This window comes from Salvelinus namaycush, chromosome 5 (assembly GCF_016432855.1).
Source record: "Salvelinus namaycush isolate Seneca chromosome 5, SaNama_1.0, whole genome shotgun sequence".
Taxonomy (NCBI): Eukaryota; Metazoa; Chordata; class Actinopteri; order Salmoniformes; family Salmonidae; genus Salvelinus; species Salvelinus namaycush.
This window is the reverse complement of record NC_052311.1, coordinates 20,071,241-20,090,346: the sequence shown is the minus strand read 5'-3', so window position 1 is coordinate 20,090,346 and position 19,106 is coordinate 20,071,241. Positions and strand designations below refer to the sequence as shown.

General features: G+C 42.7%; 1 protein-coding gene across 1 annotated transcript in view; it reads left to right on the top strand.

Annotated features, from left to right (window-relative positions):
* The window catches only part of si:dkey-237h12.3 (teneurin-3), a 152,470-nt gene extending 134,933 nt beyond the window's left edge, over positions 1-17,537 (top strand). Inside the window, exons 22-28 of the mRNA XM_038992513.1 lie at positions 1,422-2,296; positions 2,680-2,855; positions 3,248-3,483; positions 4,197-4,493; positions 7,198-8,809; positions 10,675-10,805; positions 15,914-17,537. Of these exons, the coding sequence (XP_038848441.1) occupies positions 1,422-2,296; positions 2,680-2,855; positions 3,248-3,483; positions 4,197-4,493; positions 7,198-8,809; positions 10,675-10,805; positions 15,914-16,666 (4,080 nt within the window). The 3' untranslated portion in view covers positions 16,667-17,537. The remainder of the gene's footprint in view (positions 1-1,421; positions 2,297-2,679; positions 2,856-3,247; positions 3,484-4,196; positions 4,494-7,197; positions 8,810-10,674; positions 10,806-15,913) is intronic.
* The last annotated feature ends 1,569 nt before the right edge of the window (positions 17,538-19,106 follow it).

Below are 19,106 nucleotides of genomic sequence, written 5' to 3'. Positions count from 1 at the left end.
TTAAATAATATACCTTTGGGTATGGTTATCTCAGTGGAAGAAAATACAGAAGGCATTGTATTGTGGTTTAAGGACCTCTATCTTTTAAGTTGCTGAGGCTTATTGTTGGGTATCTAGAGAAGTGTGTCCCAATCTGTTCCTTAAGGACCCTCAGGACTGCATATTGTTATTGCACTACACTAGCATGTCTGACTCATATAAGTCAAATAACCACCAAGCCCTTGATTAGTTTAATCAGGTGTAATCAAAGTTCATGTAGTCAGCAACGGATGTTTCCTACCAAACAACATGACATTTCAACATTTCAACAACTTCCCACAGATGCAAAATAACGTGTCTCCAAAACTCTTCCCTTAACAGTTGATAATGGTGCATGAAGAAGGCAATAAGTTACCTCCTCATGAACATAGTGCCCTGTCAGAAGGCAATAAGTTACCTCCTCATGAACATAGTGCCCTGTCAGAAGGCAATAAGTTACCTCCTCATGAACATAGTGCCCTGTCAGAAGGCAATAAGTTACCTCCTCATGAACATAGTGCCCTTTCAGGAGGCAATAAGTTACCTCCTCATGAACATAGTGCCCTTTCAGGAGGCAATAAGTTACCTCCTCATGAACATAGTGCCCTGTCAGAAGGCAATAAGTTACCTCCTCATGAGGCTAAAACACTAACTCAATATAACGTTGTCTCTCCTCTCAAACATCTCCACTCTATCCCCTTCCATTACATACAGTCTCTGACATGGTGCAAATGAATAATGAAGAAAATAAAACTAAGAAAGCTTTTATCATATTAAAATGGAATGACGGGCCTCCATTACACACCATATATTTAGGGTCTCTGGAGGGGACGTTTCAGGAGTGGATTGGAGTCGAGAGTCAAACTCAACTTGGATTGGGGTCCCATACCTCTGCCCTTTACTCCAAGGGGACATGCCAGAGAGCACTTCCATTTGTCTTATCGGAACCCTAATGGAGGCTTGAAACCATCAGGCGGACTGGCCTGCATAGGACTAAACATGTCGTCTTAAGTTAATTAAGACACTTCAATGTTACAACCCAACACAGATATCCTTTTGGCTAGACTGTAGCATCCCAAGGCATATTGTCCCCATAAGAAGGCAGACTGGCAGGCTGGCATGCATGGCACAGCATGGCACAGAGACAGCCTTAAGGGCAAAATGCCTTATTATTAATCACTGTCTGGAAAGGAAGATTAAGGATGTGTTTTCCCACAGCTTCTGACAACGCTGATGTCACACTGAAATATTTCAGAGATTGTAGATATTTATAATGGGACAAGGTTGCCAATGTCACATTGGTGATGTGTAGATGGAGAAGATCACAGTAATTTGGGTTGACAGTCACGTCTTAATGCCTTGTCTCTGTGAAGTGGTGCCTATAACAATGTCCCGATCTGCAGGTGCTCCTGGAGTGGCCTACCGACCTTGCGGTCAGCCCCATGGATAACTCCCTGTACGTCCTGGACAACAATGTGGTCCTACGAATCACTGAGAATGGCCAGGTCAGCATTGCAGCAGGCCGGCCCATTCACTGCCCTTTGGCCGGGATGGACCGTGGAGGTCAAAGGGCAGCACTGACACCCCTGGAGTCTGCCGTGGCCATCGCCGTGTCCTACCACGGCGCCATCTTCATTGCCGAAACTGACGAGCGGAAGCTGAGCCGAATCCGAACTGTATCCGTCGATGGTGAAATAACCCATCTGGTGGGGTCGCCGTCCGACTGCGACTGTAAGAACGATGTTAACTGCGATTGTTACCAGATGGGTGATGGATACGCCAAAGACGCCCGTCTCAACGCACCGTCCTCTCTTGTCGTGGCGCCCGATGGCACCCTGTATATGGCAGACCTGGGCAACATCCGCATCCGGGCGGTCGGTAGGAACGGGCCTGCGGTGACCTCCAACGCCAACACCTTCGAGGTGGCGTCGCCGGACGCCCAGGAAGTGTACGTCTTTGACACCAATGGTACCCACCAACACACCGCCAGCCTCATGACGGGTGACATCAAATACACCTTCAGTTACAGCACGGAGAACGACGTTACTGCCATGACCGATAGCAACGGAAACACCCTGAGAATCCGCCGCGACCCTAACCGCATGCCTGTGCGCATAGTCGCCCCTGACAACCAGGTCATCTGGCTGACCATGGGGACCAACGGTGGGCTGAAGACATTGATGGCTCAGGGCCAGGAACTGGTGCTGCTCACCTACCATGGTAACACTGGCCTGCTGGCTACCAAGACCTCTGAAATCGGCTGGACCACATTCTACGAGTGAGTATACAGAAGTAAGAGGGTCTGATTCCTGCAATGGCTGAATAGACCTTCACTTTTTGGGGTGATGAGAGTCTGACTAGATAATTACATTTGAGTAATATGAAGAAATAGTCATTGATCATAAGGTAAGCTAAATAAGTTGTTGCTTTGCACTTAAAATTTACTTAAATTGATATTATATTTTCATCTTGATGTGAAATTGGTGGCAGTCACAGTGACTTCCTTCACATTGACACTCACTGGAAAATTTGGCCACAGTGTCATATTTTGACCCTTTGATGTTGCCTACATAATCTGAAAAAAATGACACCATGCATCAATGGAAACATTCATGAATCATAATGATCACCTTTACATTAACTTCTCCATCTATCTTTCAGCTATGACAGCGAAGGCAGGCTAATGAACGTGACGTTCCCCACCGGAACAGTGAACAACCTGTACACCGACATCTACAGGGCCTTGACCGTGGACATTGAGAGCTCCTTGACTGAAGAGGAAATTAGCATTACCACCAATACCTCCACCATTCGTGCCTTCTATACATTGGCTCAGGGTAAGCCACACATCTCCTCCTCTGTTTTTTTGAAAGTAGTTATTTGTCATTGTTGCTTGGGTCATCACGGCAATGTTGAGTAAGATTAAGTCATGTATCATTATGGGTGAGCGGGTTTGACAGAAGACAGTGTAAATGATTACTTCCTCAGTGTGTGGGGTGAGCAGAAACCTTGTATTGTAACTCTTTGTCCACTATTGAGCTATTTATTTAATTCTTCCATTTGTTGTAGTTCTATAGTTATTTTTAAATGTTAATCAGTTTTCTACCAGTGGGTAGTTATTTTTTGGATATAGACAGCAAGATTTCCCTGAGTATCCACAAGAATGATTTTTAGTCACAATACTTAGTACAATGTTATCATTTATGACCCTGTCTTTTAAAAATTTCAGATCAATGTAGAAGCAGTTATCAGGTTGGCTATGATAACTCTCTGAGGATCACCTATGCCAACGGAATGGACACCCACTACCAGACTGAGCCCCACATCCTGGCGGGCACTGCCAACCCCACCGTGGCACGGCGTAACATGAGTTTGCCAGGGGAGAGTGGGCAGAATCTGGTTGAGTGGCGCTTCCGCAAGGAGCAAACCAGGGGCAAAGTCATTGTTTTTGGGCGCAAGCTAAGGGTGAGTTTCACTTTATTATTCAGAGTTTCATTTATCTGTAAGACATGTTGTTCACTAACTCACTGTATATTAACTGTGACACTTACCTGAAGTGTAGGCCTAAAGCAAAATAATTTAAATGCCTCCCTGGATGCATCAATGATTAATCCTGGAGTTGCGTGTGAGATATGAGCATACCTGATTTCAATTAAATGCATAAAATAGTACCTGCTTCCAAATTCCCAATACCCTATACTGCCAGTATTCTTCTCCAGAACCTGCCAATGAGATTTACAATTGACGTTATGAACTTAACTTGGGTAGTTACTTTCCTTAACAGCAATTTTGGGTTTAATCGTTTCTGAGCAAATGCCAGTGTCTCTCAGTTTAATGAAGCCCTTGAAAGAGCTGTTCATCTCTTCTCACTGACTGCCAAAGAGCGGCAATCACACTAAATGCTGTTTTTAGGTCACCAGACAAAATAATAAGTGCACTCTCCGTGACTCTGTGACTTCAAAGTCTGTTGCATAGAATTAGGAATTAGACTACCAGAATGGACATAAACCTTCTTATGATGGTATACAAGGTCAGCCATTTTGGTAAGGGAGTTGGGAGCTACGTAGCCAATCATTTGTCAAATTAACTGCCATAGCCCCTCTAGTAATCTAATATGATCTCTATGGTCTGTTGTTGTTTTGTCTTGGCTTTGATTCAATACACATACCAACTAATAGGTGAATGGACGGAACATTCTGTCGGTTGATTACGACCGTACGCTGAGGATGGAGAAGATTTACGATGACCACAGGAAGTTCCTGCTGAAGATTATCTATGACGGCGCGGGCCACCCTGTGCTGTGGGTACCCAGCAGTAAGCTGCTTCCCGTGAATGTCAGCCGGAGCAGCAACGGTCAGATCAGTGCCCTCCAGAGGGGGCAGACCAGCGAGCGGTTGGAGTACGACGCTCAGGGACGCGTCGTGTCCAGATTGTTTGCTGACGGGAAGACGTGGAGTTACACATACCTGGACAAGGTGAGGGTTGAAGTGATTCAATAAAAGGATTTGATTTCTCCACTGGTCGCTCAGTGCACAACACAAATGAATGATGAAAGTAATTATGTATTGAAATGCAGGCCCCATACACGCTTTGCTTAACTCTTCCCTGTTTTGGGGACTTGCGTGGATCTGGTACCGCTTCCGACTGACATTTTCGCTTAAAAATTGATATGTGGTCATCATAGATTGAAATGTATTGCATTTTTAAAAATCTTTATTTAACTAGGCAAGCCAGTTCAGAACAAATTCTTATTTTCAATGATGGCCTAGGAACAGTGGGTTAACTGCCTTGTTCAGGGGCCGAACAACAGATTTTTAACTTGTCAGCTTGGGGATTTGATCTTGTAACCTTTCGGTTACTAGTCTAACACTCTAACCACCAGGCTACCTGCTGCCCCTGCATTGAGCAGTAGCCCTGATTCTCACGGACACAGGAGTGTGTCTTCTGCCTTTGTGAAGCAGGATGTGAAATCTGACACCACTTGAAGAAGAGCTGTCCCTCCTACCATTTAATTCGCTTTCCGACTGTCCATCAACTCCTGCCTGAAACCTACATCACAGCCACTTACATCGTAACACAGCAGAAGAGAGTGGTTTCGTTGCTGTAGCACATTCAGAGATCGATTTATACCAGTAATCTAAAATAATAATAAAAAAAAAATGTTTTAAACGTTCTGTTTTTCATAGACGGACAAGATTAATATGAGATGAAAAGCAAGTTCCTAACAAGTTCAAAAAGCCAAGATAGAGCTCTGTGAGACGTTCACAGTGATGGGGACAGATGTTTTGATCAAGAGAGACCTTTAGAAAATATGCAAATATGTATTTTACAGTTAAAGGAAGGTGAAATCTTATATTTAGTAATTTTATAAATTGATTATACTATACATAGAACATCTATAAGTCATGTCAAGCCTTATTCATACAGTTTTGTTGAATAGGAAATAGACCAAATAAAATAGTTCATATTTTCATTTTTCTATCATATTTGTACTGTGTACTTAAGCTTGTGTCCTTAAGTGCCTACACCAGAAAGGTGAGATTTGACCCTTTCTCGGAGTATGCAGCATTACTATGATAGTTATTGTTTATGGCCCTCTCATGATAAATAATTACTTTTGGGGATTACTTAGATAACATTTAGTTACTTTTCATAGGTTTTAAGCAGAACTTCTAAACCTCACACACACACACACACACACACACACACACACACACACACACACACACACTGTACTTGCCTACATTAGAGCTGCTCATTATGTTAACATCTCTTCCCTAAGAACAGAACTCCTCGCAGAACTTCCCTAAGAACAGAACTCCTCGCAGAACTTCCCTAAGAACAGAACTCCTCGCAGAACTTCCCTGAGGACAGAACTCCTCGCAGAACTTCCCTAAGAACAGAACTCCTCGCAGAACTTCCCTAAGAACAGAACTCCTCGCAGAACTTCCCTAAGAACAGAACTCCTCGCAGAACTTCCCTAAGAACAGAACTCCTCGCAGAACTTCCCTAAGAACAGAACTCCTCGCAGAACTTCCCTAAGAACAGAACTCCTCGCAGAACTTCCCTAAGAACAGAACTCCTCGCAGAACTTCCCTAAGAACAGAACTCCTCGCAGAACTTCCCTGAGAACAGAACTCCTCGCAGAACTTCCCTAAGAACAGAACTCCTTGCAGAACTTCCCTGAGAACAGAACTCCTCGCAGAACTTCCCTAAGAACAGAACTCCTTGCAGAACTTCCCTAAGAACAGAACTCCTCGCAGAACTTCCCTGAGAACAGAACTCCTCGCAGAACTTCCCTAAGAACAGAACTCCTCGCAGAACTTCCCTAAGAACAGAACTCCTCGCAGAACTTCCCTGAGGACAGAACTCCTCGCAGAACTTCCCTAAGGACAGAACTCCTCGCAGAACTTCCCTAAGAACAGAACTCCTCGCAGAACTTCCCTAAGAACAGAACTCCTTGCAGAACTTCCCTAAGAACAGAACTCCTCGCAGAACTTCCCTAAGAACAGAACTCCTTGCAGAACTTCCCTGAGAACAGAACTCCTCGCAGAACTTCCCTGAGAACAGAACTCCTCGCAGAACTTCCCTAAGAACAGAACTCCTTGCAGAACTTCCCTAAGAACAGAACTCCTCGCAGAACTTCCCTGAGGACAGAACTCCTTGCAGAACTTCCCTAAGAACAGAACTCCTTGCAGAACTTCCCTAAGAACAGAACTCCTTGCAGAACTTCCCTAAGAACATAACTCCTCGCAGATCTTAAAATAAGTGAGATCACTTACTGGAAGGCTCAGCTGCAAGGACTTTTCCTCATGCAAAACCATGTAGAGATTTCCTTGCCCTCACTTGGCCCTCCTTGTGCTCATTACAAGACAGGGATAGGCCATGTCAACAAAGAAACACGAGGCACACTGAACGCTTTAGGAGCTCAAGTAACCGCGGTTGAGCATGGCATTTTCACAGGAAGGGTGGTAGTCCACTGAAAGCACTTCTAGCATCCAAAGTGCATTATGAATTAACTCTGAGTTGCCATGGATTTTAGGAGTCAGAAATAAACATGTGTAGGTTTGATGCAATTGTTTAGGCTATTTTGTGAGCTGGTGGTGTAAATATATAATTATTTGTAGTCATAAAACAACAATAATTCGTTTTTTCTCCCTTTCCTCATCTTTCCTCTAGTCGATGGTGCTCCTGCTCCACAGCCAGCGTCAGTACATCTTCGACTTTGACTCTCAGGACCGGCTATCTGCCGTCACCATGCCCAGTGTGGCCCGCTACACCATGAACACAGTCCGTTCAGTGGGCTACTACCGCAACATCTTCCACCCGCCTGAGAGCAACGCTTCTGTAGCAGTGGACTACAGCGAGGACGGCCTCCTGCAGCGAGTGGTGCACTTGGGCACGGGCCGCCGGATCCTGTACAAGTACCGACGGCAGAACAAGCTAGCCGAAGTCCTGTATGACAGCACGCGGGTCAGCTTCACGTACGACGAGATGGCAGGCGTGCTGAAAACGGTCAACCTGCAGAGCGAGGGCTTCATCTGTTCAATCCGTTATCGCCAAGTGGGCCCCCTGGTGGACCGGCAGATCTTCCGCTTCAGCGAGGACGGCATGGTCAACGCCCGCTTTGACTACACCTACGACAGCAGCCTGCGCGTCACCAGCGTGCAAGGCGTCATCAACGAGACGCCGCTGCCCATCGACCTCTACCAGTTTGACGACATCTCCGGCAAGGTAGAGCAGTTCGGCAAGTTTGGCGTCATCTACTATGACATCAACCAGATCATCTCCACGGCCGTCATGACCTACACCAAGCACTTTGACGCCCACGGCCGGATCAAGGAGATTCAGTACGAGATCTTCCGATCCCTTATGTACTGGATCACCTTCCAGTACGATGACGTGGGACGATGCACCAAGAGGGAAATCAAGATTGGGCCGTTCGCCAACACCACCAAGTACGGCTATGAGTACGACGTAGATGGCCAGCTCCAGACGGTCTACCTCAACGACAAGGTCATGTGGCGCTACACCTATGACCTGAACGGCAACCTCCACCTACTGAACCCAGGCAACAGTGCCCGCCTGCTCCCCCTGCGCTACGACCTCCGCGACCGCATCACCCGCCTGGGAGACGTGCAGTACCGCATGGACGAGGACGGCTTCCTCCGCCAGCGAGGTTCCGAGATCTTCGACTACAACTCCAAGGGCCTCCTGGTACGCGTATACAGCAAGGGCAACAGCTGGAGCATCCAATACCGCTACGACGGCTTGGGCCGGAGGGTGTCTAACAAGAACAGCCTGGGGCAGCATCTGCAGTACTTCTATGCAGACCTGAGCTACTCCAGCAGGATCACCCACGTCTACAACCACTCCAGCTCTGAGATCACCTCCCTGTACTATGACCTGCAGGGACACCTGTTTGCCCAGGAGATCAGCAGCGGAGAGGAGTACTACATTGCCTGTGACAACACCGGAACCCCTCTGGCTGTATTCACCAGCAATGGCCTCCTGATCAAGCAGGTCCAGTACACGGCGTATGGGGAGATCTACTTTGACTCCAACCCGGACTTTCAACTGGTGCTGGGGTTCCACGGGGGGCTCTATGACCCACTGACCAAATTGTTGCATTTTGGTGAGAGGGACTATGACATTATGCCCGGCAGGTGGACTGTGCCTGACATCAACACATGGAAACGAGTGGGGAAAGAGCCAGGTCCTTTTAATCTCTACATGTTCAGAAACAACAACCCCATTAGCAAAGTACATGAAGTGAGAGAGTATGTCGCAGGTAAGATATTTATTGTCACTTTTATTCGACTTAGTAACATTTAATGTGCACGTAGTGTAAACATGTAATTTAAATGTGCTATTCAAATGTTGAAATCTTTGTACATACTTAAGCTGGTAATGCATACAATCATGCATGCATTACCAGCTTATTCATGACAACTAAGACATTCATTACTTACAGTGGGGCAAAAAAGTATTTAGTCTGCCACCAATTGTGCTAGTTCTCCCACTTAAAAAGATGAGAGAGGCCTGTAATTTTCATCATAGGTACACTTCATCTATGACAGACAAAATGAGAAAAGAAAATCCAGAAAATCACATTGTAGGATTTTTAATGAATTTCTTTGCAAATTATGGTGGAAAATAAGTATTTGGTCAATAACAAAAGTTTATCTCAATACTTTGTTATATACCCTTTGTTGGCAATGACAGAGGTCAAACGTTTTCTGTAAGTCTTCACAAGGTTTTCACACACTGTTGCTGGTATTTTGGCCCATTCCTCCATGCAGATCTCCTCTAGAGCAGTGATGTTTTGGGGCTGTTGCTGGGCAACACGGACTTTCAACTCCCTCCAAAGATTTTCTATGGGGTTGAGATCTGGAGACTGGCTAGGCCACTCCAGGACCTTGAAATGCTTCTTACGAAGCCACTCCTTTGTTGCCCGGGCGGTGTGTTTGGGATCATTGTCATGCTGAAAGACCCAGTCACGTTTCATATTCAATGCCCTTGCTGATAGAAGGAGGTTTTCACTCAAAATCTCACGATACATGGCCCCATTCATTCTTTCCTTTACACGGATCAGTCGTCCTGGTCCCTTTGCAGAAAAACAGCCCCAAAGCATGATGTTTCCACCCCCATGCAGGTATGGTGTTCTTTGGATGCAACTCAGCATTCTTTGTCCTCCAAACACGACGAGTTGAGTTTTTACCAAAAAGTTATATTTTGGTTTCATCTGACCATATGACATTCTCCCAATCTTCTTCTGGATCATCCAAATGCTCTCTAGCAAACTTCAGACGGGCCTGGACATGTACTGGCTTAAGCAGGGGGACACATCTGTCACTGCAGGATTTGAGTCCCTGGCGGCGTAGTGTGTTACTGATGGTAGGCTTTGTTACTTTGGTCCTAGCTCTCTGCAGGTCATTCACTAGGTCCCCCTGTGTGGTTCTGGGATTTTTGCTCACCGTTCTTGTGATCATTTTGACCCCACGGGGTGAGATCTTGCGTGGAGCCCCAGATCGAGGGAGATTATCAGTGGTCTTTTATGTCTTCCATTTCCTAATAATTGCTCCCACAGTTGATTTATTCAAACCAAGCTGCTTACCTATTGCAGATTCAGTCTTCCCAGCCTGGTGCAGGTCTACAATTTTGTTTCTGGTGTCCTTTGACAGCTCTTTGGTCTTGGCCATAGTGGAGTTTGGAGTGTGACTGTTTGAGGTTGTGGACAGGTGTCTTTTATACTGATAACAAGTTCAAACAGGTGCCATTAATACTGGTAACGAGTGGAGGACAGAGGAGCCTCTTAAAGAAGAAGTTACAGGTCTGTGAGAGCCAGAAATCTTGCTTGTTTGTAGGTGACCAAATACTTATTTTCCACCATAATTTGCAAATAAATTCATAAAAAATCCTACAATGTGATTTTCTGGATTTTCTTTTCTCATTTTGTCTGTCATAGTTGAAGTGTACCTATGATGAAAATTACAGGCCTCTCTCATCTTTTTAAGTGGGAGAACTTGCACAATTGGTGGCTGACTAAATACTTTTTTGCCCCACTGTATGATAAAACATTACCATATTTTCTATTTTGACATAAGCACGTCATTAAATATTTAGTATGACCTTGATCTTATTTGTCCCATGTAGATGTTAATAGCTGGCTGGTGACCTTTGGGTTCCATCTACACAACACCATTCCTGGCTACCCAGTCCCAAAGTTTGATCTGACCCACCCATCTTATGAACTGAAGAAGAGCCAGCTCTGGGATGATTTACCGGTTGGTTTCATATTTTACATTATTTCAATCACACCTTTATTGTCCTGCTATTTGTGATCCATATATTACAGAAATGTAAAGTAAGCAGGTTGATCTTTATATAAAAAAAATGTTAACTTTATTTTACCAGGGAAGACATATTGAGACCTAGGTCTCTTTTTCAAATGTGCCCTACACAATACAACACAAATATACACGTTATACACAAAATATACATATATACAGAATACACATTAAAATACAAAAACACAGTCATGGGAAGCACAAGTAAAATATCACAAATCACCCAGAAAACAATTCCCCCACAAATAATTCCCCAATCAATACTCTAAACTGCAATCTAAACTCTAAACGGCACCAGAACATTAGATTAAATGTATTTAGACATTTTTCCAGCAATACAGTGCATTAAAACTAAAACTAAAAGCAGATTTACCTAGCTTGGTTGCCTAGAGTTAATCAATCCTTTGAACGAGTTAGGCAACTCGGGTGTCTATACTTCAACAGCAAAGTTAGATATGCAGTTAACAAAAACATGGAAATGTCTGCTTATCCAAAATTACAACCAACTGATTGCAGCATTACTGCAAAAATGGAGGATGCAAGTGGAAACGGGAGAAGGTAAGGAACTTGTCTATCAGCCCTGCATTAAAGACCAAAATTGGCTGAAGAAAATTGTGATAAATACAAACGTATACCAGTTTCATTTAAGGACTAAAACATTTACAGCTGCGCCTTACAGGTTGAAAAAATAGTTCAGAGAAGATTTTTGATGTACCAATTCCAACACATGGTTTATGAACTGATACACAAAACGACGCCGAATTCAAAACTTAAGAGTTTTTCAATTTCAATTATTATACAAAATTCTTGCAACCAATAGAATGTTATATACAGTTGAAGTCGGAAGTTTACAAACACCTTAGCCAAATACATTTAAACTCAGTTTTTCACAATTCCTGACAGAGCTGGTGTAACTGAGTCAGGTTTGTAGGCCTCCCTGCTTGTACATGCTTTTTCAGTTCTGCCCACACATTTTCTATAGGATTGAGGTCAGGGCTTTGTGATGGCCACTCCAATACCTTGACTTTGTTGTCCTTAAGCCATTTTGCCACAACTTTGGAAGTATGCTTTGGGTCATTGTCCATTTGGAAGACCCATTTGCGACCAAGCTTTAACTTCCTGACTGATGTCTTGAGATGTTGCTTCAATATAGCAACATAATTTTCCTCCCTCATGATGCCATCTATTTTGTGCAGTGCACCAGTCCCTCCTGCCACAAAGCATCCCCACAACATGATGCTGCCACCCCGTGCTTCACGGTTTGGATGGTGTTCTTCGGCTTGCAAGCATCCCCCTTTTTTCATCAAGCATAACGATGGTCATTATGGCCAAACAGTTCTATTTTTGTTTCCAAAAAGTATGATCTTTGTCCCCATATGCAGTTGTAAACAGTAGCCTGGCTTTTTTTATGGCGGTTTTGGAGCAGTGGCTTCTTCCTTGCTGAGAGACCTTTCAGGTTATTTCTATATAGGACTCGTTTTACTGTGGATATAGATATTTTTGTACCTGTTTCTTCCAGCATCTTCACAAGGTCCTTTGCTGTTGTTCTGGGATTGATTTGCACTTTTCGCACCAAAGTACGTGCAGCTCTAGGAGACAGAATGCGTCTCCTTTCTGAGCGGTATGACGGCTGCGTAGTCCCATGGTGTTTATACTTGCGTACTATTGTTTGTACAGACGAATGTGGTACCGTCAGGTGTTTGGAAATTGCTCCCAGGGATGAACCAGACTTGTGGAGGTCTACAATGTTTTTTCTGAGTTCTTGGTTGATTTCTTTTGATTTTCCCATGATGTCAAGCAAAGAGGCACTGAGTTTGAAGGTAGGCCTTGAAACATCCACAGGTACACCTCCAATTGACTCAAATAATGTCAATTAGCCTATCAGAAGCTTCTAAAGCCATGACATAATTTTCTGGAATTTTCCAAGCTTTTTAAAGGCACAGTCATCTTAGTGTATGTAAACTTCTGACCCACTGGAATTGTGATACAGTGATTTTTAAGTGAAATAATCTGTCTGTAAACAATTGTTGGAAAAGATACTTGTGTCACGCACAAAGTAGATGTCCTAACCGACTTGCCAAAACTGTAGTTTGTTAACAAGAAATTTGTGGAGTGTTTGAAAAATTAGTTTTAATGACTCCAACCTAAGTCTATGTAAACTTCCGACTTCAACTGGTTATGGGGGATACAACCATCCCAGCTCTGCAGATTTTGCTGCGAATAGACAGAATCATTAGATCACTTGTTTTGGTGCTGCCCGTATGTAGCTTGTTTTTGGTCGCAGGTTCAGGAATGGCAGAAAAATTTGAACATTTACTTAAAGCTAACTCTGCAAATCTGCAAATAGATCTGCCGGGTGATTTGAAAAGTCGTGGTGAATCAATCAATAATAGAATAATACTCTTAGCAAAAATGTTTATCTTTAATTTACAATCTGTAGAAACTATGAGAATAGAAAGATTCAGAACTTTTGTGAAACATCACAGCACAGTGGGAAAATATACTGTATGGCAGCTAGAAATCAAAACGGGATGGTCTTCAGAGAGGGATGGGAGGGGTAGAGAGTAGCTGAAGGATGGGACTAAAAACAAACAATAGATAACGAATGTAAAATATACTGTTTCCACAAAATTTATATAGTATGTATAAGCGGGAAGTAGAAACTTAAGTATTTTTGTCCATTAGTTTACTCCAAATAACCTCTCTGGGATCGTTCGGGACGTGAGCGTCCCACCTCGCCAACAGCCAGTGAAATTGCAGGGCGCCAAATTCAAACAGAAATCTCATAATTAAAATTCCTCAAACAGACAAGTATTATACACCATTTTAAAGATAATCCAGCCACAGTGTCCGATTTCAAAAAGGCTTTACGGAGAAAGCACACCATGCGATTATGTTAGGTCAGCGCCTAGCCAGAGAAAACCATACAGCCATTTTCCAAAGAGGGAGAGGTGTCACAAAAGTCAGAAATAGCGTTAAAATTAATCACTAACTTTTGATGATCTTCACCGGATGGCACTCCCAGGACTCCATGTTAGACAATAAATGTGTGTTTTGTTTGATAAAGTTCATCTTTATGTCCAAAAACCTCATTTGAAATTGGCGCGTTATGTTCAGAAATGCATTGTCAAACAAACATCCGGTGAAATTGCAGAGAGCCACATCAAATTACAGAAATACTCATCATAAACATTGATGAAAGATACAAGTGTTATACTTAGGATTAACAATTAAACTTCTTGTTAATCCAGTCGCTGTGTCCGATTTCAAAAAGGCTTTACGGCGAAAGCACACCATGAGATTATGTTAGGTCAGCGCCTAGCCACAGAAAACCATACAGCCATTTTCCAACCAAGGAGAGGTGTCACAAAAGTCAGAAATAGCATTGAAATTAATCACTTACCTTTGATGATCTTCATCTGATGGCACTCCCAGGTTTCCATGTTAGACAATAAATGTTCGTTTTGTTCGATAAAGTTCATCTTTATGTCCAAATACCTCCTTTTTGTTTGCGCGTTTAGTCCAGTAATCCAAATGTACAAAGTGCGGGCACAGTCCAGATGAAAAGTCAAAAAAGTTCCATTAAAGTTTGTAGAAACATGTCAAACGATGTATGTAATCAATCTTTAGGATGTTTTTATCATAAATCTTCAATAATATTCCAACCGGACAATTCCGTTGTCATTAGAAAGGAAAGAGAACGACCGTCGCGCTCACGGCTACGCGTGAGACTAAACTAAAGGCTTTCAGCCTGACAACTTGTTGAGACAGATCTTATTCGATCCCCTTTCACAATACAAGCCTGAAACAACTTCTAAAGACTGTTGACATCTACTGGAAGCCTTAGGAAGTGCAATCTGACCCCATAGACACAGGATATTGGATAGGCAATAATTTTTAAAAACTACAAACCTCAGATTTCCCACTTCCTGGTTGGATTTTTCTCAGGTTTTTGCCTGCCATATGAGTTCTGTTATACTCACAGACATCATTTTAACAGTTTTGGAAACTTTAGATTGTTTTCTATCCAAATCTATCCTAGCTTCTGGGTCTGAGTAACAGGCAATTTACTCTGGGCACGCTTTTCATCCAAACTTCCCAATGCTGCCCCCTATCCCAATTTAAGTTTTAAACAAAACAAAATATATTTTGTGTTTTAGATTCTTCAAATTAGCCACCATTTGCCTTGATGACAGCTTTGCACACTCCTGGCATTCTCTCAACCAGCTTCATGAGGAATGCTTTTCCAACAGTCTTGAAGGAGTTCCCACTTATTCTGAGCACTTGTATATGGGGGATTGGAAATGATGCAGACAATTTCATTGACAGAATCCACAATTTATCTGCAATATTAAAGATGATCTAGATAAGACAGAAGTTTATGAAGTAGGGCCTTGTAAGTAAACAGGGAGTAATGTAGAGATCTAAACGAGCATAGTTGTTTGCTGGATGAATATCAACCACTATGACAAACAAGCAGTGGAAAAAGAAGCATGTAATCTCTTCTGATCTGCAATTGTTTTCTTTATAAATAATTGGCATCACATTTAATTGGACAGCTTTTTCATAGGAAGAAGTACAAATTGGTTTCCATTTATTCTTTAATTCATTTGGCACAGTAGCAAATAACCTATCTAGAACTTTTCATTTATTGTATCCAGTTAACGTTTTCTGCTGTCCAAGACAATGTGTTATATTTGCCCTTGCAGTACACATTCATAACACAGATATAATTATACTGTACTTGTAATACAAATTCATAAGAAATACATAGACATTTATACACACTACATATGTGATATTACCACTTGTCATTGTTAACATAATCATTATTCAATGCTTACTAAGCTGTCAAGATTTGCCTAGTAATCATTATATGATAAAAATCCACAACGGCATTTTACCTTGTTGTAGCTGTATCTCACTTCCTGGTAATACAATTATCTTGCAGGCACTGTTTGACGCCTGCTTCTGCTCATGAATGGACTGCAGTGTGAAGTTCTGCCATGCTCAGACATTAACGTTTCACTGCATTCTCTTTACAGTCCATCTCTGGGGTCCAGCAGGAAGTTACCAGACAGGCGCATGCCCTCCTAACTTTTCAGCGGCTGCCGGAGGTCAATGCGGGCCGAGGCCGCCGAGGCGAGAAACCTTGGTTATGGTTTTCAGCTGCCCAGTCCCCTATCGGTAGGGCCGTCATGTTCGCCATCTACAAGGGCACCGCCCACACTCACACGCTCAACGTAGCCAACGAGGACTGCATCAAGGTGGCCACCGTCCTCAACAATGCCTTCTACCTTGAAGACCTGCACTTCACTGTGGAAGGCCGCGACACTCACTACTTCGTCAAGCCCGGCCTGCCCGACGGCGACTTGGCCACGCTGCGCCTCACCAGCGGCCACAAGACCCTGGAGAACGGCGTCAATGTCAGCGTGTCCCAGTCCACCACGGTCATGGACAGCCGGACCCGGCGCTTCGCAGATGTGGAGTTGCGGCGTGGGGTGCTTGCGCTGCATGTGCGCTATGGCTCCACGGTGGACGAGGAGAAGGCCCGCGTGCTTGAGTTGGCCCGCCAGAGGGCGTTAGTGAGTGTGTGGGCCAGGGAACAGCAGAGGGTGCGCGATGGCGAGGAGGGCGTCCGCCCATGGACAGAGGGAGAGAAGAGGCAGCTCCTGAGCAATGGGAAAGTGCTAGGGTACGACGGGTACTACGCACTTTCCATTGAGCAATATCCGGAGTTAGCGGACAGCGCTAATAACATTCAGTTCCTACGGCAAAGTGAAATAGGGAAAAGGTAACTAACTATTGTGCACTTGCTGCCAAAGAGACTTTGAATGGCCTGTTTCAATAGAGGTGTGGCGACGGTGGGAACGAAAGCAACAATAGTGGCATGGCCAAAGATTAAATATAGCTATGTCCGAGTGGGAGGTGTGTTTTTGTAAATCATATGGGATCGAAAGCAATGCTGTGCAATGCTGTTTAACAGGGGACTACTACAGAGTAAATGTATAACTACGCCAAACCTTAATATGGGCAGTGACAAGATGTACCTCTGTAGCACAAACTGATTGGACTGTGGACTCTCAACCAGGAGCCAGGAGAAATAGTAGTGTTTTGGGAAATATTTAGTCTTTTTTTTGTCTCTGTTTTTTTACTAAGTGTTGTCTGCTTAAAATTAAAATAAAGTATTTAAAGGTGAAATGAAATGTTTACATACGCATATATCTGCACTTCTCTGGAAATATGATGTATGAATTTTTACTCTTCAATAGGCAATGTCCATTACCAGATGTTTGTCTTGAATCAATGACCTTTCAGTTTAAGGCTTCGTCTCACTCAGTGACCATCACACCTAACATGTCGGAATTGAGAAGCACTCCACTCCCCTTTGTGTTGCTTTTAAAAAGGACATCATAACAAGTTACATGTTTTAATACCCAAAATATTTGTTTTGTGTATCCGCCTTGGTAGGAGATCAGGGCAAAATATGTATGAATGAAGTCTGGCACAGATACTTGTCTTGTCCAAGCACAGGAACACCATGTTTTGTAAATTATGAGTTTTATTGTTTTGTTTTCTATGAAATTGATTAACAGTCCATTGATGATTATAACAAGTAATTTATGTTGTGTTTATACCTTGTAAATAAAATCTAAAACCTTTTTTTAATATATTTTTTGTATTATGTTACAGAAGAAATTATATTGGATATTGCATCATAAAAATGTGTCTTTGAATTATGAAATTTAATTTAGAAGTCTCTGCAAGATTTTGTTGCATAAGGTATGAAATATCCTGTCAAGAAACAGTAAAAACAAAATATATTTAAAGGTGGTACAGACGATCACTATATACCACATTCAGTGAAATATTTGCTCCTTTAAATCTGTTGATCACGCATAATGCCTTCGCATAATTGGCCCCTGTCCAATAAATATTTAATGAACACAAATAATGAATGAACGCATATCACCCAAACAAGTTTGTCCAAATATAGAATCCATACATGTTAGCAGCTATTATCATAACTTGTGTTTTGTATAATTAATAAGATCATGGATTAAAATGCTTTTTCATTTGTCATTTGTTCTAATGAAGTGGTAGTACCGTAAAATACCAAGTCTTTACTAAAGATGTTTACTAAAGGCGTTTAGAAAGTGTTTAATGAGACCTTAATTTCCTAAATGTTTTTAGAAAGTGTTCAATGAGACCTTCATTTCCTAAATGTGTGCCCTAAAATGATTAAGACGGCCAAATCCTGCTCCCCTTTGAAGTCAGCTGTTTGTAACAGTTGAATTAAATTGTGACAGAACCGATTTGTGAGTGTAACAAACCAGGATTTTTGACAGGACACGACCCCTTAACACTGATGGCTTCTATCAACTTCATAATCCTAGGGTTTCGGGGTAAGTCGTCTTCGCTCTATAAAATTCTGAACGGAAACTCCAATTCGATTTTGGATTGTAATAATTGCTTGCCCTTCCTAATGTTATCAAATCCTTAAGAGTTGTATCAGATCACAGGGCACAAACTCTGTAGAACAAGTTTTAGGCTCAATTATAGCCTGCCCACATAATCACAATCATTTGAAGAATTCTTAATGTGAAACTAATTAGTTGAACATGAACATTTCTTCAGAATGTACAGGTGATGCAGTTCCCAGCCTAATTGTAAGGAATCACATGTCATTCTGATCCATGCTATTTTAATAATTAGTTTTAAAGGAAATGAAGGACCACATTTCATACAACACATATGAACCCTTAATGTCTATCCAGTCCTCTGTTGCTCTCTAGTGGTACAGTTTCTACAGCAGAGTAGTATTTATTTTACTAGGCAAGTCAGTTAAGAACAAATTCTTATTTTCAACAATGGCCTAGGAACAGTGGGTTACTGCCTTGTTCAGGAGCAGAACGACAGATATTTACCTTGTTAGCTCGGTTACAAGGCCAATGCACTAACCACTAGGCTACCTGCCACCCCAGATAAGCATATGTGGATAAGATATTATGCCTGCATTCCTGGATTTTGATTGGGGGTCAGTACTTTTTCCTACTACTATACAATACGCAACCAGTCACTGTATTGAGTTTATATTAAACAAAATATCTTTCAAAGTTTTTTTTATATTGCAGAGAAGACTGCAGGACTCCATGACATGATTTCTTAGCAGAAGCATCAAACATCACCGTAGCATCAGATGACTGCATCCATTGGCTATTAGTACCCAGAGACAGC